General features: G+C 56.7%; 6 protein-coding genes across 6 annotated transcripts; 4 read left to right on the forward strand and 2 right to left on the reverse strand.

Moving 5' to 3' along the window:
* Positions 1 to 517: 517 nt before the first annotated feature.
* EX895_005971 (uncharacterized protein) lies at positions 518 to 2,233 on the forward strand (the record flags this gene model as incomplete). The annotated part of the gene is made up of 1 exon (XM_029886563.1): positions 518 to 2,233. The coding sequence occupies one exon, from the start codon at positions 518 to 520 to the stop codon at positions 2,231 to 2,233; it is 1,716 nt and encodes a 571-aa protein (XP_029736876.1).
* Positions 2,234 to 3,592: 1,359 nt separating this feature from the next.
* Positions 3,593 to 4,960, forward strand: EX895_005972 (uncharacterized protein; the record flags this gene model as incomplete). Its single annotated transcript, XM_029886564.1, has 1 exon — positions 3,593 to 4,960. The coding sequence occupies one exon, from the start codon at positions 3,593 to 3,595 to the stop codon at positions 4,958 to 4,960; it is 1,368 nt and encodes a 455-aa protein (XP_029736877.1).
* Positions 4,961 to 5,056: 96 nt separating this feature from the next.
* EX895_005973 (uncharacterized protein) lies at positions 5,057 to 6,382 on the reverse strand (the record flags this gene model as incomplete). The annotated part of the gene is made up of 1 exon (XM_029886565.1): positions 5,057 to 6,382. One exon carries the CDS (start codon positions 6,380 to 6,382, stop codon positions 5,057 to 5,059), a length of 1,326 nt encoding a protein of 441 aa, XP_029736878.1.
* A 1,072-nt stretch (positions 6,383 to 7,454) lies between these two features.
* Positions 7,455 to 8,933, forward strand: EX895_005974 (uncharacterized protein; the record flags this gene model as incomplete). Its single annotated transcript, XM_029886566.1, has 1 exon — positions 7,455 to 8,933. One exon carries the CDS (start codon positions 7,455 to 7,457, stop codon positions 8,931 to 8,933), a length of 1,479 nt encoding a protein of 492 aa, XP_029736879.1.
* Positions 8,934 to 10,070: 1,137 nt separating this feature from the next.
* Positions 10,071 to 11,711, forward strand: EX895_005975 (uncharacterized protein; the record flags this gene model as incomplete). Its single annotated transcript, XM_029886567.1, has 1 exon — positions 10,071 to 11,711. The coding sequence occupies one exon, from the start codon at positions 10,071 to 10,073 to the stop codon at positions 11,709 to 11,711; it is 1,641 nt and encodes a 546-aa protein (XP_029736880.1).
* Positions 11,712 to 12,031: 320 nt separating this feature from the next.
* On the reverse strand, positions 12,032 to 13,441 carry EX895_005976 (uncharacterized protein; the record flags this gene model as incomplete). Its single annotated transcript, XM_029886568.1, has 1 exon — positions 12,032 to 13,441. The coding sequence occupies one exon, from the start codon at positions 13,439 to 13,441 to the stop codon at positions 12,032 to 12,034; it is 1,410 nt and encodes a 469-aa protein (XP_029736881.1).
* Between the last annotated feature and the right edge of the window lie 208 nt (positions 13,442 to 13,649).

Below are 13,649 nucleotides of genomic sequence, written 5' to 3' on the forward strand. Positions count from 1 at the left end.
TCCAGAAGTAGATGGGGCATGCTAAAGCAGCCGTAACACTGTAAGAAGGCGACAGCCGCAAAGTAACGCTTCATTTTGGCCATGTCTAGGACGTGTGTGGTCCAGTGCGAGAGGTTGCCAATGTGAACTCTGTCAGGCTCATTTGTCTAAGCACCGCAACCGCTCACACCTTATATAATTATATAAGATCGAAGTTTCCTTGACAACAAGCAAGCTAGTGTCACGGGCTGACTCTCTGCCTTCCTCTCTTCTTAAAGCTCGCGATACCACTCTGCATTCAACTCCAACAATGATCGTTAAGCTGCTCCTTATCCTTTCTTGCTTCTGCAGATCAATCTGCGCTCCAACGCCTCCCGGATCGCTGGTTTTTGACCTGAACGAGCTGTCGGAAGAAGCTGTGGCAGCTGGAGAATCGGATGGTGTCCATTCCAATCTTCAAGGCTCTTTCCATGGACCTGCAGTGACAGTGGACAGCTCTAGCACTCATGCACCCATTCACAGCTCGCGAGCCCCCTCGATGTCCCAAGGCGGACCTTTCTGGCCGGCGACTGGACAGCCCCAAAGCTATTTGAGCCCACAGGGAGAGCTGACTGGCTTTCGCTACTCGTACATCCCCACTATCGTGTACCAGCCGGTTCTTGTTCACCATTCAGCGCAGTATCTCGACCCTGCGACACTGCGAGCCTTACCTCAAGGCCAGATCCCGGTTGGTAGCAGACGAGGCGCCTCTGTCAGCAGCGGAATGTCCCATTTTGGAAGTTCGTACCCGTTGGCACCACCTTCAGCACCCGTGCCAAGACGTGTGCACCCAACGCTTCCCCAGAGCCACCATTCCATGCTAGAAGGAGCCAAAGCCGTAGAGCCTCGAGCTGGGATGTCGTCAAGGGTGGGAGAAATGAGCAACGACTTTGAAGCTGGATCCTCGCGAGGGGTGCAAGAAACAGAGCCGCATCAGCACGAGGTGAGCTTGCCCACGGAGCCATCTGCCACCAGGCCTCTTCTGCCGGTCGCTTTGCTTCCCAATACGGTCCGCAAGAGAAAGCAACAACGAAAGCCCGAGCTGTCCGCGCTAGAACGTGCGATCCGCGAGCGTCAAGAATCCGATCCGCTCGAATTGCCGCTCCGTGCGGATCAGATCCAGAGACAGCTTGTTCGAGACCCAAAATTCTTCTCTGGTGCTCCTTTCCGCTTGTCGACGCGTGCTGATCCCGAGATCAGCCTCCTGGTCAAGCGTCTCAGATCTCCAGAAACAACCTCCGGCGCAAGCGAACATGGGCAAGGCAGTCAGGAACAGCTCGCCGGACAGTTCCCAAAGAACCTGGACCAATTTCTCAGGTCATTTTTCTTTCACAGAAAGAAAGCTAAGCAGGTTCTGCTTCGCACCCATGACGGCACGAGAAGCTTGCTCGTCATCTACCTTACCGAGACACAGAGGCTGTCCCACACGCACTTTGACAGTCACGTCAGCGTTTGGGAGTTCGCCCCCTCGGGCTGTGTGCCGGCACCCAGTTCGCGATGCGTCCTGGACCTGTACTGCTACGGCTTCTACCCCTTCTCCGCATCCGACTTTCTGGATCTGGATGCGCATCCGCAATCCACAGGCCAAAGCTACTGGATCGAGCTTATCAGCAAAGTCGGTGTGAAGCCAGACCAGCAGCTGCCCCTCATCGTCTCCGCCGCGGAACCCGACACCGCTCAGATAGATGCGTCCGTCATGACTCAGGAGGTGGAACACCATCCCGAGATCCAAGCACTGCTCCAGTCGGGTGAGATTCAGCGAGCCCTCTCGACCAGCTCGTACGTGGTCGGCAGACACCTGTACGTCGTTCAGGAGTTTGCGCCTGATGTCATTGCGGCCATCGGAAGATGGGAGCGCGAAGCTCAACTTCCATCCCGTACTTTTGATCCCGTCAAGCTCGATGAGAAGCAGATCGACCTTTTACCTCAACTGACTGTTGCCGCGTATCGCAAGGGTAAGCATGTCAAGGTGGTCACGGAGCCGAATGGGGAGATGTACATGTTGGAGTTTCACAGCAGACTGAGATGGCTACAGCAGCACCCTCGCGGAGTAGTGACCGTGTGGAAGCTTGGGCCCGAGGTGAGCCAGAGGAGACTTCTCATCTTCAAAGGCAGCTACCGGATCAAAGGGCAAGATTTCTATCAGCTGACTCCTAGGAATGTACACGGTCTGCGCGATTCTTTCTTCAAGTCCAGCCAGGTAGAGCTGCCGTAGTCACCCACTTCGCTTTCAATACATCGGTGCATCCTAGAGTGATTATGTTTGGTTAGCGTCCTGTTGAGAGTGAGAACTCAACTCCTGGAAGGCTGATCGCTTTTGAGCAAAGTCGTGTCACGACCGGGCCGAGTTCCGGAAGACGAAGATGAGAGAGGATGAGCACCACTCGAAGCAGCTGTTGAAAGGGGGAGCATGTGGGAAGGCGAAGCTCGACTGACCCACTTGATGAAGCGGCATTCAAAGTATCGAACTGGTGTGCGGTGCATACCTATTCTTCTCGCTTACCCACATCATAGTCGCTGCCTGAGCAGCTTACAACAGCAGCATCTTGCCTCCTGCCTTCGTTCTTAACCGGAACTCTTACTTCGGCTCGTAGCATCTTCCAGTCCGCAAACGTCAAAAAAGTCTTTCTTCAACGCTTCCTCGTCTAAGCACCGCTCGTGCGACGTCAGTCTGCAAAGCAGTGCCTTGTCGCCGTATGTTCATGTGCCCACATCGGATATACCGGCTAGCTGCCCTGGGATCCACATCCGCTGTGAATTTTTTCGAGGCTTGCTCGAATGTATGACGTCCATGTCACACTTCATCAAACGTTGCTTGGTCTTGCTGGGAGCTCAGAAGGGGTCAGGCCAGCAGCAGAGCTTTCTCCTGAAGGACCGCAGAGATAAATTCAGAGTTGCCTCGAGCATTACTTTCCCCTGAACAACAATCTCACCCTCACAGCTTCGCTTCTCCTAACTTCTGCGAACTTTCAGAGACAGGCAACCTAGAGCCATGCCCATCATGCTTCGTAAAAGCTTGTGTCGGACAGTCGTGTCCACGCTAATTACCCTCGCTGTTTTCTGGGTTGCAGCGGTCTGTGGCAGTCCTGTCCCTCCCACACAGGATGCGGAGGTATTTCAGCAGTACCTCAACCACCTTTCTACCGCCACTTCGGATGTCGATCTTTACGGATACCTACAGCACCAAGCCCTTCGGGCCCCTGCTCGAACGCACGGAGCATGGGGAATGCATGCCTCACAAGTTAATGTACAGCTTGATCGAGGATACCACGCCCCGTCTGCTCCACCGCCCGGCGTACTTGGCGTGCATCCCTTGCAAGTGAATGCAGCGCCTAACCAGGCATACAACGACCCTTTGCATCCCCACCCACTACCCCGCTTCCCTTCTCTTCGGTCGGGTTCTGGAACTAGACGCGGCGCAATCCTGGCTGATTCCACTTTGGTATCTGTCGCGCCACAAGAGGCTCAGCTGGTTCACGACACGGTTCCATCGTCACATCCGCCTATACCCGAAGGCGTTCCGATGGGTTCCTACGAAGCGGGTACATCGCAACATCGGCCTATACTAGAAGGAATGCCATTGGGCTTCTACGGTACCCACCCGTCTCCTCACTTGCCTGTGCTAGACGGCGTGCGTGTCGGCGTTCACGCGGGTCTTCCTGCATACGGTCGAACGCAACCTGCACTCGCAAACCCGATCTTGGAACATCAGCCACCGCAATTGCCCCTCGGCAGTGAAGTGCCTCCGACTTTCGATGCTTCAGCCACCCCGTCGCAGAAGATCGATCATGTGGCTTCACCAGAGGAGGCTGCTGGACCTTCGAAGCCACCAGTGGATGAGGAAGCTAGCTCATCAAAGCTAGTCGGAGCTACAAAGGGCTTCACCTACCGAACAGTTCTCCACCCCGATCCTGAGGTCGACGCCTTCATCGCTGCTATGAGAGAAAGAGTACTTGATTCCGATAAAGATGCAGCGCACCAGGCCGATGGAACAAAACAGATCCAACTACCGCCGAGTACGTTCGTGGATCCGGACGTGCTGGCAATCAACACGTTCTGGCGTCGGACGCAGGCCAAGGAGCTGCTCATGCTCGCATCCTCCAGGCAGAGACGTCTTTTCGTTACTTACAATCTCAGGCCACGGTTCCTTTCCCATTTAGCGAGCACTGGATTCGTGGGCGTGTGGGAGCTGGGCCCATTGAACACTGACTCTCTGTCCAGCTTTTTCTTGCACGGATTCTATCCTTTTACGATGGAAGAATTCGGCAGACTGGCGCATCAGCCAGAAGCCAGCGGAGACTTCTGGTTCACGGTGCGCCGTCGCACATCTGGACTATCGCTTTCGATCGATCGAATGTCGAGCAAGGAGATCGAAGAAGAGGCTGGCCGCCGGAGGCAGTACCGAGGCTCTTTGACCCAAGTCGCCCCTCGACCGTGGAGGCAAGTCGACTCAACCGCACTCGTTTCGCACAGCTACAGATATCAAGAGGACCCGCAAATCGTGGATCTGATTGCGTACTGGTCCCAACTCGCAGGATTACGGAAAAATGCGTTCATTCCGATCCACCTGAATGAGGCAGAACAGAAGCTGCTGAGCAGACGCATGGACCAGGCGTTCCGCTTCCCTCGGCACGTCAAGCTGGTCACGTTCGACAGTGGACCTCCTTTGATGTTGTGTTTCCACCAGAACTTGTTGTGGCTGCCACAGTATAAGGGTTCCACCATGACTGTTTGGAGTTTTGGACGCCCCGAAGTGACGGCGGATGGCTTGGGCTTCCAAGGCAAGCCGTACAGCGTTGTTCACAGGACCATGTACGCTACTGGAGTCTTTCATACGTCGAGGAGGAGCTTGAACAAGTTGTCCCCGACAACTGTTCGGGGACTGCAGGACTCGACTTTCCAGTACGATCGCCTCGACGTTCCTCATGTTCAACCTACGTAGTATTCATGGCGATCAATGTGGCCTGTATGTCCGATTTTCTATAATTCTGACAGACACAATGCGCTACCTATGCGATCAATATTTGCAGTTCAAATCCTAAGCGTTGATGAGTGAGATGTTGCTCCTTCTGGCCCAAGAGCACAGCACGGCAAGGTTGTACGCAGCTTGTGTTACGAGTGGACCTTGGAAAGACGCGACTAACTTAAGACCCGGAATTTTCCCGAGCATTGTCCGGGTGAAGTCGTAGATCTGGTCAGCCAGAAGGATATGATCCTGCGTAATTCGACGCACAGTTTCCTCGCTGACCTCTGGCATGCACAAGACTCGGAGCTCAACCTGTCTCTGTTGCTCGCGATGGTGCGTTCCGATAAGCTCGGCGATAAAGACCGAGACGATAGCTGCACTGTTGCCGTGCATATCTTCGAGAAGCTGCACCTCTTCTGTGTTTGTGATATCGACCGTGATCCTGCGAACCTCGGGCAGCAGCAGCACTGAACCTGCAAACAGAGAGCGTCGCCCGAGGAAGAACGGCGTTTCTCCAGCTGGGAAGTCAAAGTGACGGATGCGTCGCTGGTGGTGGAGCAAGATTTGCTTAAGAAGCAGCTCGTTGAGGTAGTCGAGCTTTCCGATCTTAATTCTGTAGACAGTGCTGTTGGCAATATGTGCCAGGTCGGAACAGTTGGAAAGAGCCTGCTGGAGGGTGACGGGCTGAATGTCGGTCAGAACCCCGGAGAGTTTGACGTTGTGAATGACGTCCGCATTTCTAGCCAGAGCCTGGATGCGTTCGGCGATGGAAGACCACTGGGCTACATTTGGCCTAAGGTTGAGCCAGCGCTTCTGCCAGAAATGTCGCCGGTGGAGACTGTGCCAGTGCTTGGAAACGAGGAGCATGTCTCCTTCACTGAAGCTGCCGTACTTGCGGACGGGGTGGCGCACAGCAACCAGGATCCCAGTCTGTAGTTCGATCGGAAGTGGTCGGCCGAAGCAGACGCCTCGGACTTGGCTGAGAATTACGCTTGTGATCGAGAGTGCTTTGTTGACCACGCGAATGGGCAGCCTGTCCGGGTTTTCCCACTGCCAGCCGTCGTGTACGAGAGGGCGACGAGTGCTAAAGAGGCTCAGCGATGATGAAGCTGAACTGCTATCTTCTGCTGCAGAAGCATTCGACCTTTCGGAACCAGTCGGCGTAGATAAGCGAGAATTGGGACGAGTCGGTGCTGGCCTGGGGACGTTGGTGTGCTTGACAACTGTACGAGCGGGAAAGCTAAGGGTGTGAAGCAGGTCGCCAGAAGCAGAAGGGTACTCATAATTGGACTGACTGCTGAGCAGCTGAGATCTTGAAGTCTGACCGGAGCTGCTCACCAGTCTGGAAACGGCCCAGAAGCAGGGAGCCCAACGTAGCAGACGAGATATGCCGCTCATGGTTGGAAGCAGAAGAGGATGGAGGTGAAGAAACGGAGCAATGGTCTTGAGACTCCGAGCTACTTATCGCAGATCAAAACTGAAGCAAGATCACAGAATCAAATTTGCAACAAGGACATGCCAACGACCTCATCAACCTCTATTGTCCGCCTTGTTCAGGCGGAAACTTTTGCCCACGCTATTCCATGGAAGCGCTTCTCTTTGCCGTGCTCGGATCGCTTTCAGCTGCAATCCTCCCGTTGCGACGTCGCCTGCTCTTCGCAATCTCTACAGAGTAAGTACTGCTTATCGCTTGCATCCCTAGGAGCACTCGACGTCGGCTCTGAGAACGGCGGCAGAAAGGCGCCTCTGGAGTCTGATGATAGAAAGCGAAGAACCACGGGCACAACCTGACAGCTAATGAGCAATTCTCAGGGACTGTTAGGTTCTGTGGCTGCCAACTGACACCCTTTGGCTTTGCATCCCCGATTCTCCGATTCTCCGATTTCGAAAAAGGGCGTGATTGCAATGCAAAAAAAATCTGCACGTTGTCCTCAGACGTGCAGGATGCTGAATCTGCAGCTAGGTCCGAAGGCACCGCTCGAGTCACTGGGCCGAGACCACAGGTCTCCGGCCTCCTAGCTCTCCTCCTCCAGGCCGAACATTCAGCTTTTGTTAGCGCACGCTTGACTAACTGCGGTTGCCAACGGAAATAGATTCGTGGGAAAGTGTTACGCAGACAGGCAACTTTGACGGAATGAGGCGGGCCCCTGCTGAGCCTGTTCTGAGACAGCGAGGCGAGGCCAACGCGCCACTGAAAGCGAAATGAAATTTTGGTGATTTTGGAAGAAATCGATTGTTTGTCAAGTCAGAGTCACACTCCACCGCTGCAAAGGCTCTCGGTGTGTTTGAGAAAGCTGAGGCAGGCTCGAGCGCGTACAGCTGATTCCTGTCGGTGACCAGGACTTAGGCGGTTCAGCATTTTGCTGCGCAGACGAAGCCGCTCATCACCTTGTTGCCCAACCACCATCTCTTCGCTTTGGACGTCTTGCTATCCCCTCAAAAGCAGTCATCCTATCCTCACACATCGACCATGTCGGAAACACACGGACAGGCTTTCCACCGCGCCGGCTTCTCGCCGCCTGCCAACACCGGCTCGTTCTCGGCCATGATGGCCGCCCAGGCCGGTGCCCAACGTCTCGCCAACGGCACCTCGATCCACCCTTCCACCTCGCCGCCCGCCTCGTTCTCACCGCCCCACGTGCGCGCGCGTGCGACTTCGCAGTCGGTGCCCCTCTCTGCACCACGTCTGTTGACGCCGTTTGACACGGAAGACATCCGAATCCTGCTGCTTGAAAACGTCTCGCAAGGGGCGGTCAAGATGCTCAAGGAGCAGGGCTACCAGGTCGACTTCCACACCAAGGCTTGGAGCGAGGATGAGCTGATCCAGAACATCGGACAGTACCACGCCATCGGCATCCGCAGCAAGACCAAGCTGACCGCCAAAGTGTTCCGCGCGGCACACAAGCTGCTCGTCGTTGGATGCTTCTGCATCGGCACCAACCAGGTGGACCTCGAGGCGGCAGCCAAGGCCGGTGTCGCCGTCTTCAACTCTCCGTTTGCCAACTCGCGCTCCGTAGCTGAGCTCGTGATCTGCGAGATGATCAGCCTGTCGCGTCAGCTCGGCGACCGCGTCAACGAGATGAGGGCCGGTACCTGGAACAAGGTGTCCAAGGGCTGCTACGAGGTGCGAGGCAAGATTCTCGGAATCGTCGGGTACGGACACATTGGATCGCAGCTCTCGGTTCTCGCCGAGGCGATGGGTATGCAGGTCATCTACTACGATGTGGTGCCGCTCATGCCTCTTGGATCCGCCAGGCAGGTGTCGACGCTCAACGAGCTGCTTGGCCTCGCCGATTTCGTCTCGCTGCACGTTCCCGAGCTGCCCGAGACCAAGAACATGATCCGCGCCGAGCAGATCAAGGCAATGAAGAAGGGAGCTTACCTGATCAACAACGCACGAGGCACCGTCGTCGACATTCCTGCGCTCGTCGAGGGCCTCAAATCCGGCCACTTGGCCGGTGCGGCGGTCGACGTGTTCCCCAAGGAGCCCGCCGCCTCGGGACCTGGTACCTTCTCCAACGAGCTCAACAGCTGGGCTTCCGAGCTGTGCAAGCTACCCAACGTGATGCTGACGCCCCATATTGGTGGAAGCACAGAAGAGGCGCAGCGCATGATCGGTATCGAGGTCTCGGACGCCCTGGTGCGCTACATCAACTACGGCGGCTCGGTTGGCGCGGTCAACTTCCCCGAGGTCGACCTTCGTGCTATTACCGAGGCCGACTCGCGTGTGATTCGTATCTGCTACGTCCACCAGAACCAGCCCGGCTCGCTGCGTGCAGTCAACGAGATCTTGGGCTCCTTCAACGTCGACAAGCAGCACTCGGATTCGCACAAGGCTACCGCCTACATGCTCGTCGACATCTCGGGTGTCTCGGAAAACGACGTGCGCGAGATCTACGACCGTGTCTCCAAGACCGAGGCCAACATCCTGACTCGTTTGTTGACGTGATTTCCATACTGCGGCTCGGCTGGGCTAGAAAGAGTGTCTTGTTAGGACGCCTTGAACGGCCACAAGGCTTTTTCTGGTTCTCATCGCCTCTGCAGTCTGTATATACTCTGTCTCTGTTCCCCGTTCAACGCATTTTAATCTATCGTTCGTGCATACCGTCGTTCGAAGTCGAGTGAGTGAGGGTTGGAAGACCAGGGGAGATTGCAGTGGGGGACCTCCAAAGGAGAGGAATGCGAAAGCGTTGAATCGGGATCAGGGTTTTGGGACGACCAAAGTCCCGATCACGATCCTCGAGTGAGCGTCGATTGCCATTCGGTGATTCGGCGCCAGGGTCCACCACACTCGACGCATCTTGAAGCCCAACTTGAGGCGGCGCCGCGGATCAACGCGCGTGCCGGCTGCGGTTTTCATTCTGCCCCGGCAAGCCCAAAAAACCCCCATAAAAAGGGGGGCCGCGCACTTGGCCGTGCTCGTGTGAGAGCTGGAGCACGAACCCGGGCTAATTCTGCCTTATCGCTGCCTGCGGCGGCTGAGCTTGAAGCGAAACCGCCGCGATGAGCAGGGTCTGCAACAGCAAGCGCAATGACCGCAAAGGTCGCGCAAATGCATTAATCATGTATCTATTGCCTGCTGTGCTGAGCTGGACGAGCTGCATCGGTATTCGGTCGAGCCCCTTCCGAGATGGACGTGCACCGCCGCTCTGCTTTGCTCGTGTGGACCCTGTACTTGTATTGTGAGATAGCGTCCCTCCCTGCTGACGAGTTGGCCGGTGGGATGCCGCCGCTTTCGGCGCGCTCAGTTCGCTCCGCTGTACAGTGCTTTGCCCCCACACACACCTTGCATGAGTGCTCGTTATCTCCTTTTTTTGGCGTGCGTGTCACCTCGTGAAGCTGTGCCGTGACTCGGCCCATCCCATTCCAAGATAGCAAGCACAGCAGCAGCTCGTCTCGGTGTAGTCTGGTAGCCTTTGTACTTATATACTTCGTCGTCACATCGGGGTTGCCCCACTTTGCTCTCTTCTCCACAACCGATTAGACCTCGACCTGCTCCTTCCCAACTCACAGTTTTTCGAGTCTCTGACACCCACCCGAAACCCACATACATCCGCACACAGGATCACCGACATAGACACCGACCATGGGTTCGTCCGCATCCAAGCCGGTTGCTGCCGATAAGGCGGCCAGCAGCGAGACGTTTGACGAGAAGGCGGCCAGGTACACGGCCAGCGGCGACTCGTCGCGCGCTACCGCGCAAGGCTCGAGCACGCTCAACCACCATGCTGCCGACCGACTCGCGCGCATCCAGGCCGAGACCCTCCAGCGCTTCGGCGGTAGCGCTGCCACCTCGACCACGCTTGCGCTCGCCGACCGCGCACCGGGCATCTCGCTCAAGTCACTCCCGCACTGGCAGGACTCGGCGCTGTCAACGCAGGCGGCGCGGCTGGCGCAGATGACCCTGCACAACGCCGCCATCAACGCAAGCCTGCACAAGCGCACCGTCGAGGTGTCGTGCCAGCATGTCTTTTCACATGCCATCCCCTACGAGGTCAAGCCCGTGGTGAACCAGAAGAACTCCGGCCGCTGCTGGCTCTTTGCCACGTGCAACGTGATTCGTCACCAGGCGGCCAAAGTGTTGGAGCTCGACGAGTTCGAGCTGTCACAGAGCTACTTGAGCTTCTGGGACAAGCTGGAAAAGTCCAACTACTTCCTCGAGAACATGATCGAGCTTGCTGACGAAGCACTCGACCAGCGTGTTGTTGGCTTCCTCAAGACGGCTCCCACCAACGACGGCGGGCAGTGGGACATGGTAGCCAACCTATTGGAAAAGTACGGTGTGGTGCCCAAGTCGGTGTTTCCCGAGAGCTACAACTCGAGCTACTCGAACCAGATCAACTGGCTCGTTACGCTTAAGCTGCGCGAATACACACTCGAGCTGCGACAGATCAAGAACGACGTCGAGCGCAAGTTGGGCCAGACGGTGCGGACGCACGAGGTGGCGCGTGCCGTACAACAGGCGCAGCGCGCACGCAAGGACGAGCAGATGGAAGAGGTCTACCGCCTGCTCGTCATCTCGCTCGGAACGCCGCCGCAGCCCGATGAAGAGTTTACGTACAACTACCGCAACAAGCACGGCAAGTTTATCACGGTGCGCTCGACGCCCAAGAGGTTCCTCGCCGATTACACGGGCAGTTTCGACCACAAGGAGCGCTGCTCGCTCATCCACGACCCGCGCCACCCGGCGGGGAAGCTGATCACCGTCGAGCGCCTCGGTAACGTCTGGGAAGGCACCCCCATCAGCTACGTCAATACCACCGTCGACGTCATGCGCCAAGCCGTCGTCGGCTCCATCAAGGCCGGCCACCCGGTCTTCTTCGGCTGCGACGTCGGCCAGTTCTCGGACAAGACCACCGGCATCATGAACCCGGAGCTGTTCGGCTACGAGGAGGCGTTCAACATCACACTCGGCCTGTCCAAGGCGCAGCGCATCGAGCTCGGCGAATCGTCCATGACCCATGCCATGGTCATCACCGCTGTCCACATCGACGACCGCACGGGCAAGGTCGAGCGCTACAGGGTCGAGAACAGCTGGGGCGAGGCGGGTGTCGGCAACGACAAGGGCTTCATGGTTATGAGCGACAAGTGGTTCGAGGAGTTCAACTACCAGGTGGTAGTGAGCAAGCAATTTATCCCCAAGGACCTCTGGAGTCTGTTTGTCAAGGGCGTCGATGACAAGACGATCCGCTTGCCGCCTTACGATCCGCTTGGTGCGCTGGCTTAGATGCGTAGATGAATCTATGCTCGTTGTTCGTTTTTGGATATGGTTTCGAATGATAGTATGCTTTGCAGCGCTTCACGAAGAGGTTGTGCGCGTGTGAAAGAACGTGTGTTGTTTAAACAGAGAGAGAGAGCACTGGGACCAAGGCACCCATACAGTTGGCACTCAGAAACAGGGACAAGATCCCACAAAGAGACACGTACACAGCGACGAAAGAGAGTGTGTGTATGTCGCGCAATCACAGATCCGCACACCCTGTTTCTCACAACGTAAACCACTCTATCATTTCCGCATCACACCTATACAACCACTCCCGCCACGTCCTACTTCGCGGGAGGGGGCATCTTCCACCTGCCCAAAACGTAGTTTGCCCTGATCACAATCAGATCCAACGCCATCCTGATCGAGTCCCTGACCAGATCGATCTTGCTGCCGCCGACCTCTTGCCAGTGCACGCTGACTTCTGCAATGGGGATGGGCAGGCGATTGAGCTCGCGCCACTCGTCTGCGTCCTCTTCCTTCGGCTCGGATTTATCCTTCGAGGAAGGGGACGCGCAGGAGGTTGGCAATTGCTGCTGGAGCGCAAGAGCCGAGCTGGTCTGGGCAAGGATGAGCAGCTCGACATCAAAGATCCATCCGTCGATGTGGCTTGCTGGAAACACTACAGCTGCCGTCGGACGGGTGAACAGCTTGAACCCGCACTGGGTGTCCTTGATCTCCGGTTGGACGGGTAACGCCTCCCTTCCCTTCGTCTTACTCTTCCCTCTCCACCTCCGCAACAAGGCGCCCAACGTCGGCGGCCTCAAGAGCAGCGTCAAGAAAAGATGGAAGCAGTGCATGAGAAAGTTCCTGACAAAGCTACGCTTCACCACGGCATCCGACTTGACCATGTGTGCTCTACTGCCCACGGCCACCCCGTGGCCCGCTGGCGTAACGACACGCGCGAGGACAGAGCACAGCTTGCTGAGGTCACCGAAGGAGGTCGCGCCATCCGCGTCTGCAAAGAGCACCAAATGCCCACGCGAGTGCAGGACGCCATGTCGCACTGCTCCGCCCTTGCCACGGTTCTTGACGAGGCGCACTACGCGGATCGTAGAGGCAGCGGCGGAGGAGGCGTGGGAGCGGGCCCAATCGAGTGCAACAGCGTGTGTGCCATCGGTACTGCCATCATCGACGATGATGATCTCGTAGCTCGTGAGCGGGTCGTGCAGTGCGGAGTGGACGGTTGTCGGGGTGGAAACCCCATTCGATGTACCGCTGCCTTTGCCGTTGGACTGGTCCTTTGGTACGCCCTGCACAAGACTCCGTTTGCCCTCCTTCAGCGCATCCAAAAACCCGACCGTCTCCTGCAGCATCGTCGGCAACCTGTCCTTCTCGTTATACGCCGGTACCACCACGCTCAGCTGCACCGCCCCATTCACCCCTCCATTTTCCAATGGTTTCAGCAACAATGGTAACCCCTGCGGCTCTGTACTCGACGTCGAGAGGAATGTCAGCTCGGAAGGAGAGCTCGTCTTGGTTTCCGGCGTGAACAGGATCAGCAGCAGGTAGAGCGACGAAGCGCCCAGCACCAGCAGTGTAGCAAGAACCAGTGTGATATGCGGGTAGTAGTGGTAGAGCGCGATCGGGATGGCTGAGAGAAACGAGTAGATGGTTCCGTCGAGCAAGCTGGATGGGCCGGCTGAGGCGGCAGAGCCAGCAACGGCAGCTCCTGCACAGCACGCTGCTCCCATCGTTGCGATTTCACTGGGTGAGGACGGCAAGTTGTCGTGATCGTCTTCCAGTGCAAAATCGTGGCGACCGACGTCGTTGACCGTTTCTCGCGATGCAGTACGACCCTGCTTGGTCAAAGCTTGTCCTCGACGCTAGCGTGCGCAATCTCTAAACTTCACAACGCGAGGCAGCGGTGTCGAAAGACGAAAACAGCGATCCAAAACTTTG

Source organism: Sporisorium graminicola, chromosome SGRAM_8 (genome assembly GCF_005498985.1).
Source record: "Sporisorium graminicola strain CBS 10092 chromosome SGRAM_8, whole genome shotgun sequence".
NCBI classification, from domain to species: Eukaryota; Fungi; Basidiomycota; class Ustilaginomycetes; order Ustilaginales; family Ustilaginaceae; genus Sporisorium; species Sporisorium graminicola.